At 38.4% G+C, this 12,551-nt stretch overlaps 1 protein-coding gene across 3 annotated transcripts in view; it reads left to right on the top strand.

Moving 5' to 3' along the window:
* rasgrf2b (Ras protein-specific guanine nucleotide-releasing factor 2b) overlaps window positions 1–11,405 on the top strand; it is a 46,182-nt gene extending 34,777 nt beyond the window's left edge. For all 3 annotated transcript variants that reach the window (XM_010744843.3, XM_019264459.2, XM_019264457.2), the window contains exons 16-28: window positions 368–858; window positions 2,536–2,661; window positions 3,431–3,520; window positions 3,764–3,870; window positions 5,569–5,681; window positions 5,824–5,884; window positions 6,503–6,606; window positions 7,400–7,484; window positions 7,572–7,769; window positions 8,233–8,312; window positions 8,437–8,554; window positions 8,649–8,717; window positions 9,134–11,405. In XM_010744843.3, the coding sequence (XP_010743145.1) occupies window positions 368–858; window positions 2,536–2,661; window positions 3,431–3,520; window positions 3,764–3,870; window positions 5,569–5,681; window positions 5,824–5,884; window positions 6,503–6,606; window positions 7,400–7,484; window positions 7,572–7,769; window positions 8,233–8,312; window positions 8,437–8,554; window positions 8,649–8,717; window positions 9,134–9,226 (1,735 nt within the window). In that variant the 3' untranslated portion in view covers window positions 9,227–11,405. The remainder of the gene's footprint in view (window positions 1–367; window positions 859–2,535; window positions 2,662–3,430; window positions 3,521–3,763; window positions 3,871–5,568; window positions 5,682–5,823; window positions 5,885–6,502; window positions 6,607–7,399; window positions 7,485–7,571; window positions 7,770–8,232; window positions 8,313–8,436; window positions 8,555–8,648; window positions 8,718–9,133) is intronic.
* The last annotated feature ends 1,146 nt before the right edge of the window (window positions 11,406–12,551 follow it).

Raw genomic sequence — 12,551 nt, 5'->3', positions numbered from 1 at the left:
GTAGCCATGACTCTGAGCAGTTTTTATGTGATCACCAAACTGATAACCAAATGCTTGTTGATTAAAGCATTGCCTAGTAAGGCGTTTAAATGTTGAAAATGTAATCTGTACTAAAAGACTGATTATTTTTTTCTACTCAAATCTATGAAGTGGATAATGTTTTGTTGACTATGAGTTTCCTGTTTTAGGCACATAATCAGGTACTAAAATCATTGTCAGTAACTTTCAGCTTTTTGAGGGTGTTCACATACATATTTGCTGAACTGTTTAGACAAGCTCTTGTCTTGTCTTGTCTATTGCTGTAGTTTTAAACGTCCTCTCTTAAATAAGCGTTTATTTAGCTAACATAATGTTTTCTTCCTTTTAGGTCCTTGGAGCTGTTCTTTGCCACCAATCAGAATAACAGAGGTGGGGAGCACATAAATGACAAATCTCCTCGTCTCTGCCGCAAGTTCTCCTCTCCACCTCCTTTGTCCATCCCGTCCCGCACTTCCTCTCCAGTCCGAACACGAAAGCTTTCCCTCCACTCCCCCATCACGGCCAGAGTCGGAGGCCTCGACTTAACCAGTCCTCTGTCAAACTCTGGTGTCATCCACAACACTTCCCAGTCTGCTGCCAGTAGCCCCACATCTGCCCACACCCCTCTAACCCCAACGCCTCAGACCCCGACACCGACCACTACCTCTCCTCCTCCTCCCTCTTCAACTTCACCCCCACCCAACAACTCCAAGCCACCACAGGACCAAGTTCCTCCCATTCCCTCATCCCTGGATCAGAGTCCCTGCTCGACTGCAGAGGGAGAGGAGGTTCCCAAGATCGACCCATTTTGTGGCAAACTGAGAAGAAGCATCCGTAGAGGTATGTGATTGACCTCTGACCCCAAATAATTTCATGATAGCTTCCGATGTTTTACAGTTTGTGCCATGGGCACACATTCATCTTTATGTCAAAAAATAATTATTGTTTTTTTAATCATACATTAATTATGAAAACAACAGCGATAAAAACTTAATTCTAAATGTCGTGGCTATGTCAATAGAGTGAAATTTAATTAGTAGGAGTTGGAGAATTGTAAAGCATTGGCTAATGTTTTAAATTCTCATACTATGTTTCTACACTGTGTTTAGCATTGTGTGCACCTGGATAATAGTTAGTGCTGTAAATGCAGTATACCATACGGTATATAATCTATATATTCTCCATGACTGAACATGGACCTATAGAGCCGTATTGGCATACTGAAATGCTTATGACGAGCTGCAGGTCACTCATCAAATGACACAGTGTGAAGTGTTCCCTGTAAGAGCAGAACAGGCGCCTGGTGGGACATCATTATCTCCTTGCATTTGTGTGCTTGAGTCAGCTAAGCTGACTTTCCACCACACACACTTCGATCCCCTAATAGTGGTGTTAAATAGCCCTCTCAGCCTGGAGAGAGAGAGCGTCAGGGCATCTGAAGCAGCACAGCAAGGACTAGATACAGATCCTCAGACCCTGTGTGATAATGCGTGCATGGAGATGTGCATGTGTGACAGCTGATAACTGCTCACACAGAGCCATTAGCACTCATCGAGCCTCCTCACCTCCTCTGCAGACAGTCTCTCAGTTTCTTTAACTCTTAATCAGACAGTTTATCAAGGTGTTTTTGTGTTTACATACAGCTGCATACTGCATATTAGACATTAGACAGGCAGTTCTGTTTATATCATCTTTTTTTTTGGTCTTTATCTGCTACAAATAAATTGCCACTGTGACATTCTAAGCATATGTTGAATTTCTTTTGGATTACATCCACATGAAATTATTTGAGTGAAACAACATTTTCAAAACAAAACACAAGGATACAGACTAAGGGCATGTACAGTAGGGCTTTAGGTAATCAGGTACTGTGTGGTGTTAACTGATAGTATAAAAAATGGATGTTGTATACGTGACATCAACAGTTTGTGGTGTATGGAGTGTGGTGTCTCTGGTTGCCACCATCTTGGCAGTACTTAATATAATTTAAAGGGGGGAGTACAGTTGTAATGAACGGGACATGGACGTTGAAGGAACTGCAGTTTTTGGCACTTTCACATCTTCACAGCTATGGAAGTGGCTACTTGGGCCAAATACAGGCAGGTGACAAATTAGAGAAAAACCTTGAATAAATTAGCAAACAAATGTTATGATTAACAAAAGTTAAATTATATTTGTATCCAAAGAAATCAAATATATTCTTCATAGACTTTATTGCAAAGTGAAACAAATATCAAACATGTGCATGTTGCTATATGAATGAACCTACATTTTTACATCTACTTGCACATGCATGCTCACATATACACAAAATATGCAGGGAACAGATAGATATATAAAAGTATTGATTTTATCTTCTGGTTATACTGCGTGATCTCTGCATTGCTGTAAAATGTAATAAAGTTCTCCTCTCCAGCAGAGCAACAACACGGATACCACCATAACCATAACTATCATCATTATGATCATAAGCAGCAGCAAAAACATGATTATTAATCCCCCTCTGCTCTTTTCTAGCTGTGCTGGAGTCAGTGTCACTTGAGAAAATCATCCCAGAGTCTCCTCAGAGCAGCGAAGCAGGAGACATGTCTCCATGTCGCTCCCCTTCTACACCTCGACACCTCCGCTACAGACAGCCTGGAGGTAACAATGTGTATGTGTGTTTGTGTGGTTTATGACTCATAACTAGGCCACAGTGCCATAGCCAGAGGCCTACATAGTGGGCAGTGCTGTGCCCACTGACAGGCCACAGTGCAGAGCCAAACAAAGATGTGTGAGTGCCTGATTATGACTTTAAATGTCTTCGGATTGTTTTCCTTGAAGTTAGATCAGCTGCCTCAGATCAAGGGAGTGGACAGCTGCAGAGCCAGCAAGCATTTGTTCAACTTTAGTTTAGGTGATGATAATGATAATTCAATGATAATGATCAATATGATCACAATGAGAATTGGAAATATTGCTAACAATTAAAAGAAATAATAAATGAGCTAAAGAAAACCTTATATGTCCATTAGATGTGAACGACATAGTCTCATCCTGCAAATTACTGTTCTTTACAAATTATGTTTTCAGTATCAACATGCTGCCTTTGTTATTAACGTAAATAATAAGGCAAACTTTTAATTTTTGTATGCACTCGATACTCAAATAACCAACTATTTTAATTAAGTCGACACAGGAAAAGCGTATTTTAATTAATACAATAGTTTATGCCAATGGCTATTTGATATTTTAGGTAGAAAAAAAAAACATTACAAAACTCATTTGAATTTGTAACCGTTGCAATCATGTTTCATTATGTTCAGATGAAATGAAGGTGAATTTTTATTCATTTGTGGCCCCTCCCCTCAATGAAGAACATTATAACAGTATTGTTATCATTGATGATAATTATATGTTTGTGTGTCTGCAGGCCAGTCAGGGGAAAACTCACGCTGCTCAGTCTCTCCTGCTTCAGCCTTTGCTATTGCCACAGCAGCAGCAGGACATGGTTCCCCACCAGGTACACACACACACACACACACACATTTTACTGCAAATTCGTCATTTACTTTTACTTTTGCAAAAAAAACTTTTCCCCATTGCGGTGTTGTCACTTTTATTTAATTGTAAAGACTTTTTAACCATTGACTCGTCTTACAGTAAACCCCCAGAGCATCAATAAAAATGTTATATTATCACACAAGAACATATTCTCTCCATTTTCTCTCTCTTTTCCCTTTCTTGGTTTCATTTTTTCCTTCAGTGTTTACAAACTCTGAAAGAACTTGTGATAAAGATTTCATCATACGCCGAGCTGCAACTAACAGAGTTCTCAACGTGCTGCGGCACTGGGTCTCCAAACACTCACAGGTCTGTCTGCACCCACCACTGTCTGTCTGTGTTTGTTTATATGTGCGTGGGGTCCCCTGTTTTTGCTGGGGTGATCAAGTCTGTGGTCTCATTAAAGCAGGTGTCTGATGTGTTCCCTCTTCTGCTCCACTGATCTCGCTTGAGCACGTAAAGAGCCACAAGCACACAAACACACACAGAATATTATTGCCGTGTCAATTGGACGACCAGCTCAACCCCCTTCAGTCCACCTACCTACTCTTCTACTAAACAGCGAGTGTTGGCTCTAATGAATTGAATATCACGGTAATTGCTTGACTCCCCGTTTAGAGGTCCAACTGCATCGATCTGTTTTATGTATTTTTCTCCAATAATACAAAATGCTGTGATGACAGGCCAGCTTTTCTCGACTTATTAACACAGTGGCAAACACAAACACATACATTTACACCCACACACATTTTTCCTTGGTTTTTTGAGGCCAAAGAACAAACAGCTTGTTAAAGATGGCCTTTGAAGAAGAGTTAAATTGGCGCCAGAGTGAAAAGGAAAAATGGGAGGAAATGAAGGTGTGAAGACTGAGTGAGGCATAGGGAGAGGAACGAACAAATGGAAGACCTGAAGGATTATACAGTTGTGGAGTGTGGAGAGTAGAGAAAGCTTACGTTTACTCATAACTATATACTGTAATTACTACTTTTGGGATGTGGGTAAACTAAAAGCTTTTTGCAATTTCATCTTCTTTACTTACACCACACCAACAGTTGGACCACAGAAAGTAAATATAATGCATCCATCAGTCAGTCCGCCACTGCACAGCATTATGTTTCTCATCTACAATTACCATCTGTTAAATTATGTCAAATATTCAGTGGAATAAGTTACCTACAAAGCAAATCTTCATAAAATAAAAAAATTACATGACCACTTATCACAATAAATATCATATATCACTGTTAAAAGACGATTTTGGTCAATCTATCTTTACGAGGGCCAATTTGGATTTTAGACTCTGAAACTGAGAATGAGATTTTGACTAGTCTTCACTTCTTTGATTGAGGTTTAGTTTTAGATCAGAATCAGGTTTAAGTCATCTTTAACCCTCTGGCATTTTCAAATGTGTGTAACTCTGTCAAAATAAAACTCTTCTTCTCTCCACATCTCTCAGTTCATGATTTTTTCCTAAAATTGGGTTATTAATCATCAAGAAACGTCATGAAAAGAAGTAGATATATGATCATCTGTACCTAAAAACAGCTGAGGAGTCATTTTTTACCACTTATACACTGTATAATGTTGAGCTTAACGGTCAAGATACGGCTGGTTGCCTAGTAACGGGAACTGGTTATATATTTGATAGATATTATGCCTAACAAAACTAACAACTACTCTGTGCTCCTTTACACCTTTCTCAGCTTATGTCCTCCTCTGTAAGTCGCTTTGGATAAAAGTGTCTGCTAAATGCAATGTAATGTAATGTAATATTAGGTGAGTGTTGGTGAGTGTGTTTGTGTGTCCACAATATTTCCAGCATTGTAACTAAAACAACATGTGATTATCCAACTTAACGTTCTTCTACAATGATTTGATTATTTTGTTGTTTGTTTGTTGTAGCCTTCAGGTTATGGTGATGAATTTTAAAACATATTTGACCATTTCTATCTGTAATGGAATAAATCATTTGTAAAAGTGTAAAACTTTATTTGCGTTTGCGTTTAGGACTTTGAAATGAACGGAGAGCTGAAGATGTCCGTGATCTGTCTCCTGGAGGAGGTGCTAAGAGATCCAGACCTTCTGCCTCAGGAGAGAAAAGCTACTGCCAACATACTAAGGTTCAGCACACACAAATATACCTACACAGAAACATAGTGCACGTGTTTGAAGCACCTGAATATAACAGTCAAGTCCTCTTGCTTTTATTGTTAAAAGCTCCCTCTTGTATTATTATTTTTTCTTTGTTTTATTCTACTGTAGTGCCCTTTCTCAAGACGAGCAGGACGATGCCCAGCTGAGGATAGAGGACATCTTACAGATGGTAAAAAAAAAACTTGAGCACATAAAATTGCTGCTTACTTTTTGTAATGAGTCACTGCAAGCATCTTGTTATGACTTTGTGATTAACTTGTTATTAGTCCGTTGGATTAATTAAGCATCGGTAAACTTCAGAGACCTTTTGCTGCATAACATACACCTCTTATTATTGCAGACTGGCTGAGGAATATAGCTTTTAATTTCTCTATGGTTCTTCCTGGTTTTATGAAGCTAGCTCCATTGAAGTACTTGCACATCAATACACACTTACCCTAAATACTTCCCAGAGTTCCCAGAGAAAATAATCAGGAGTCATGAGGGTTCCTGGTTAATTGTTTTGGCTTAATGATAACTATGAATCATAAACAGACATATTAAGAATATGTGAAATGCGTCGCTCAGAACACATTGTGCCATCCTCCAGTCAGATGGGGTAAATCCACCCTCTCCTGACTGTGACGGTCTCCAGGGGTCTGCCAACTGTCATAAAACATATTCATCATAGCCTGTGTCTTTATTCGATATTTATATCTTGTTATTTGTGTTTGTGTTATGGCGTGAGTGTTTGCTTGTTTATGACTTATGTTTGTCTCTGTATGTGTGTGCCCATGTGCGAATTTAGGCGGATTGTCCGAAGGCAGAGTGTTTTGAGTCTCTCTCAGCGATGGAGTTGGCTGAGCAGATCACTTTGTTGGATCACATCGTCTTCAGGAGCATTCCTTATGAGTCAGTCCTCTCATCATACTCTCACACTTTGATAAATCATGTCTATGGATGCTGCTTATTATAAGCACAGCTTCCCTCCATAGGAAAATATTGTATGCTTGTAGGTAGACAATGAGGAAAACTGATGGCATCTTTTATTCTTTATTTTATTTCATATTGAATTTACATTGACCTATAAGATATTTACACCAATATGTATACAGTATGTGTATGTATATGTGGTATACTCAGAACAGCTTTGTGAAATATAATTTTACTTTTCACTGTGAATAAATGTTTTGATAATGGATTTTTCCACTTGTTATCACTAATTTGTCCCAGTTTTCTCTACTGTTGGTTAGGTACGTTGGGTGGTAATGAAACTCTACTCTGATGGATTTTTTTTTTTTTAAAGGTGTAAATGTTTTTCTATTCAAATATCATACAGCAGAGTAAAACTGGTTCAAATGTGTTTTTGCTGTGTTGCCCTCTCCAAAAATCTATTAAAAATGATCAAATTCTTCAGTTTGTGAAGTAAAAAAAACAGCTGAAACAACAAGGAGATGCGGCTAGCTTTTAAATAATTAAAACTAGGAGCAAAGCTATTTTATAGTTTCTCTTTTATATTTTGACTTGATGGTGATATAAGATTATCATCCAACAACAATGTTATACACATCTAGGTCAGACCTTTATTTCTCAGCAGCCTTCATAATAGACCTCTTCTATAGAGGTTTATTTAGTTCAATGCTGTGCTATAATTCAGAATATGCAATTTTTTTATTTATCCTCACCTCTGTCTCTGTTCTCTAAGAGAGTTCCTGGGCCAAGGCTGGATGAAGGTCGATAAGACAGAAAGGACACCATACATTATGAAAACTAGTCAACACTTCAATGATGTAAGCCCTTTCACTGTCTTTAAGCATATTTTTTCTAACCCTCCAGTACCAGTCTTTTTATATTCTCTTTTCTTGTCCATCTTGAAGATGAGTAACCTGGTGGCATCACAGATTATGACCCATACTGATGTGGGCTCAAGGGCCAACTCCATAGAGAAGTGGGTTGCTGTGGCTGACATCTGCCGCTGTCTCAACAACTACAACGGAGTACTGGAGATCACATCTGCACTCAATCGCAGCGCCATCTATCGTTTGAAGAAGACTTGGGCTAAAATCAGCAAACAGGTGGCATAATTAATTGTCAATAATAATAATAATTCATCTTTTCTGTGTATACAACCTAAAGTATTATTCTTAAAAACATCCATACGTATATATAAAGTTCGCCTTATCATGGCGGATAATAAGAAAGTTCTTTTGTCTCTGTAATGTCTACAAATGTGTATCCTCCTGACAGAATTGATGGCATTAGAGAGTTCAGAGTAAGACAATGCAGAGATACATTTACGCGTTAATGTTCAGTATCTGCTCTTAGCTTGATTCTGATGAACACTAAATCAATTAAAGCCATAATCATCCAATCACCAGACTGTCTGTCTCTCCACTAAGCCATGCTGCCTACTTCAGACCGAAGCAAATTTGATTTTGTCATTTTATTATGATCATCTTTCATTAAGAGTAAGTGGATCTTGGGTTAACGCAACTGTCTTGTCTGTCCCATTTTGTTGTTCTTAATGGTCTCATCCAGACTAAAGCTCTGATGGATAAATTGCAGAAGACTGTGTCCTCTGAGGGAAGGTTTAAAAATCTGAGGGAGACCCTGAAAAAGTGAGACATTTTTTAAATATAATATAATATATATATATATAATATACACAGCACAAATAAAAAAATAAAAATGTGTTTTTATTGTCTTGGTTACGTACATTATTCTTTCACTTTCTTCTTCCAGCTGCAACCCTCCATGTGTGCCATACCTGGGAATGTATCTAACAGACCTGGCCTTTATTGAGGAGGGGACACCCAATTTTACTGAGGAAGGTCTTGTTAACTTCTCCAAAATGAGGATGGTAGGCATGCATAAAACAAATGCACAAGGGTATCTGTCCTGTCCATGTACGCTGTACTTTAATTGTCAACTTGAATTCCACATTTTTTTTCTAGATATCACACATCATCAGGGAAATCCGCCAGTTCCAGCAGACTCCATACAGAATAGAGCATCAAGCCAAGGTACTTTTCTGTCCAACATGTTGGAACTAACACATTAAAACTCTCAGATGAAGAAATTATGATCCAGAATAACCGAAGATTAACTTGTTTGTAGAAATTAGTTCATATTTTGACAACACAGATCCTGTATGGCAGTGCTAGTCTCAACTGCTACCAATCCCCTTTTTCTGCTACAAGATTTTCATCTTTCAAACATCCACTGAGCATCAAAGCCACCCTCTCAGCTACTAGCTGAGAAACATGAAGGGTACTTTAGATAAAGTCAGCTATAAGATATAAAATCAGTGAGTTAAGCACGTTACTTGTGAAGTCATTTTGTTCCCTTTTAAGACCATCTAGTCATTTAGTTGCTAAAAATGTTACACATCTTCCCCTTCAGTAAAATGTCTTTTACCCCCTTTATTTTGTCTGTCCAGGTGACCCAGTACCTTATGGATAAAACTTTGATCATGGATGAAGACACACTCTATGATCTCTCACTGAAGATTGAGCCCAGGCTTCCTGCCTGAGTTACAGCTGTTTGTGGCCAGTGGGAACCTGCCAGACATGGATCCCCCCTCAAGGGCAACACGCCCACATAATCTCATCAAACAAGAGCAAATCGGGTAGTTTTGAGAGCGACGTGGAAATGGAAACAAGAGTGATAAAGACTGAAGTGAGAGAGGAAGAAGCTAGAGAGTTTTACAAGAGACTGAGGGAGCATGAGACAGAATTGTTGACCGAATGTCTTCAAGGAGAAGAAGCGGAAAAGGTTTTGGCTGGATTGCATGAGAGTTTTGAGGAAATGACATGTCTCTCCGTACGTGCTCATCATTCCTCAGTTGAGAGTGTGATGCACCTGACATCACTTCCTAAGACCAGCCTGAGAGTGCAGGAAAGGCTTGGAGCATGGAGTGAATAGATGAAATACAGTGGACATAACAGAGATGTAGCATATACAGATAGTGTGACAGAGAGATGTCTGAGCTTGTGTCTCTGTGCTGTTGTCTGTGTTCTGTTGCCTGTGTGTTTCTGTGCCATGTCCTAGAGCAAGAGCCCCAAAAAATGCTTTCTGTCATGATGGTCACTGCCTAAAACTTGCATGATTTCAGCTTGGGATGTAACTGTCTAAATGGCCTTCGATCTGCCCCCTGACCCTCAGCTTAGCATGCTTCACTCTTTAACCGGGTGACTCTCTAAGCCACTATGCATCCTCAGTGGGCTGGGAATGGCAAAATGCCTTTACGCCTTCAAATATAATGTAGAAAGACACTAAAATCAAACATATAAAGATAATTTAAAATGGAAAATTTGATATATTTAACAAAGTGGCTTATTTTTCCATTGATACAAGAATTAATTCTGTATTTGTCTTTAGTCAGCTCTTGCCTAAAGACTCCCCATGAGAATGAAGCTTTTTTTTAAAGAAATGTCCACATGAATGATACAACTTTATTAAAACTTTATCAGTGCCTTCCACTAGTGTAGGTCAATTTTCCCACAATTGCTAATTAACATACGAGAAGTTTTATAGATAAATCCTGCTTAGAGATCTTAAGATTTCCTGTAAAATTGGACTGTAGTTTCACTTATTGTTTTTTCAGAAAATAGGTCATGTAGACTGAACAGTAGCATGTTAGTGTGAACACAGTAAAGTTATTGCAGCATCTAATTGTCAGCGAATATCTCCCTCTAGTGTTTAAACATTGTTATGACCTCTACTGACCCAAAGCTTTTGCAGCGTTTGTGTGCAATTTGATTTTTATTTTTATTTTATTTACGTTTTTGGCTTTTACAAATTGTCAGATACTGACGTGTGTAGTCAGGTCCCAGTGTGTAACTCTTAGATGTAGACTGGGACAGTTTTTGCACTCTCTAAGATGTAGCTTTGCTTGAGTGACAGTATGATCGTTATTTACCATGCTATTTATTTCATCAGATACTGTATTTATCTTATTTTTGTATATAGTGAGTCCACACATATCATATGATTGATGAAGACATACTCTGAATTGTCATGCTGTGAATATAGATTTTATTGGGGGGGGTGGGGTTCGTCTCTCTTGCTCTCATGTCAAACTCTAGTTTTGCATCCTAAGCTCTTGTATTGCAAGACATTTGTTTAATTTAAAAAAAAAAGAAAGTCTTTTGAAAGTTAAAAAAATGTAGCATTTGAATAATCAGATTTGTTTTATGTGTTGCTGATATGATAAACATATTTGTCCTGCATGCACACAACAGCTGCATGTTGTGCATGTCTGACCGGACGTTCCCTGTACGTGCTCCCTTTGCTTCTCTATATTAATATTGTCTCAGTAGCTGTTGGGAGACTCTGTTAAAAAGGCATAGAAACAATATTTTGTCCATCAAATCTGGCACGTTTGTCTCTTAGTGTACTTCACAGACGCAAGCATAATGTTCATGTCATCAGCCTGTTGTTATGCAGTAGCAGTGTTGGAAGTTATGCAGGCCTCAATGAAAACAGAGGACTTTCCTCGTAAAACAATAAGCTTGCTCCAGATTGATTAGAGGAAATGTCGTCAGGCTTTGCTTTTGGAAAAAAACTTGTCCTTTGCACTGCGTCTGTAATTCTAAGTGTCTGTTTCACATGCAGGTTTGGGAATACAGGATGCTGTGTTTGTATTGTAATATTAGTTTTGTGTATTAGTTTGCATTTTTCACTTGTAGGTGCAGGGGAAATAAATTCAACATGCCTTACGTGTTTGACGGTTCAATAATTTCAGTTCACTAAGCTGCTTCTGCTTTTTCTGGCAACAGCTGCAAATGTTAACTCATGTGTGGGTTTTTCTACGTACTGCAGGTCTCTGACAGGTAGGTCTCTGGAGGAATTAACTTTGTTTTGGTTATCACCAACATCAGGCTATGGTGCACAACAGCAGAAACAGTTTGCATATGTTTACAAGGAAGGACATCATTTTATATGATAAGAGATATGAGTTCAATTATCCAGGGGTATCCAGTGTCAAACCTGAGGTTGCTCTTAAAATATTTTTTAAATTAGGAGTTTAAGATTTTGTAGGTTTACAGTTTGAACCAGATGTTCCAGATGACCAGATACAGTGGCATACCTTGGTGCCAATATTAACATTTCATCTAGTATAGCTACTAATTTTAGAGTCACCAATTAACCTGCATGTCTTTGGACTGCGGGAGGAAGACAGAGTACCTGGAGGGAACAGACACTGGAAGACATGCAAACTCCACTTTGTAGCCACAAAGAAAAGGCTACGGACCAAGAACCTGCTTGCTGTGAGACGACAGTGCTAACCACAGCACCCAAACACAGTTAATGTCTGTCATTAAACAGTTCTAGAGAGATGATGTTACATTTAAGTGCACAAGGAAATAATTTGCATTTGATCCTAAGAACACCAGGGTGGTCAAACCATGTACCAAAGCAAAGAATATGAACATTTAAATATTATCAATATACTATATTGTATATTGACAGAAGACAGATGTGCAAGTAAAAGCAAAAAATAAAAAATAAATAATGGTTCCTTATATAATTCACATTTATCGATTTTCTTCTAGAATATTTACCTCACCAGCTTTGACATCAAAGTGAGGTTTAAAAATGAAGAAGAAACACTGGTTTCAGTATATACAGTTAGAAGATATGACAATGCTATGTTTGTTTATTGCAGGAAATAATGTCAGAGTGAGGGAAAGAGTGAACTGTCCAGGCAGAGACAGAGGGACTGAAAGAGAAAAATGGCATAGTGTTAGTCACAGGCAAGTTAAGCAAGTGACTGCAAGGTGATAAAGTCATTGTTCCAAATGTCGTTGAAGATTTGTGCCAAGTTGTTAGTGTGGGATCTGCTCTCAGCTTTT

This window comes from Larimichthys crocea, chromosome III (genome assembly GCF_000972845.2).
Source record: "Larimichthys crocea isolate SSNF chromosome III, L_crocea_2.0, whole genome shotgun sequence".
In the NCBI taxonomy this organism is placed as follows: Eukaryota; Metazoa; Chordata; class Actinopteri; family Sciaenidae; genus Larimichthys; species Larimichthys crocea.
The sequence above is the reverse complement of the archived record's forward strand: the minus strand, read 5'-3'. Positions and strand labels throughout refer to the sequence as shown.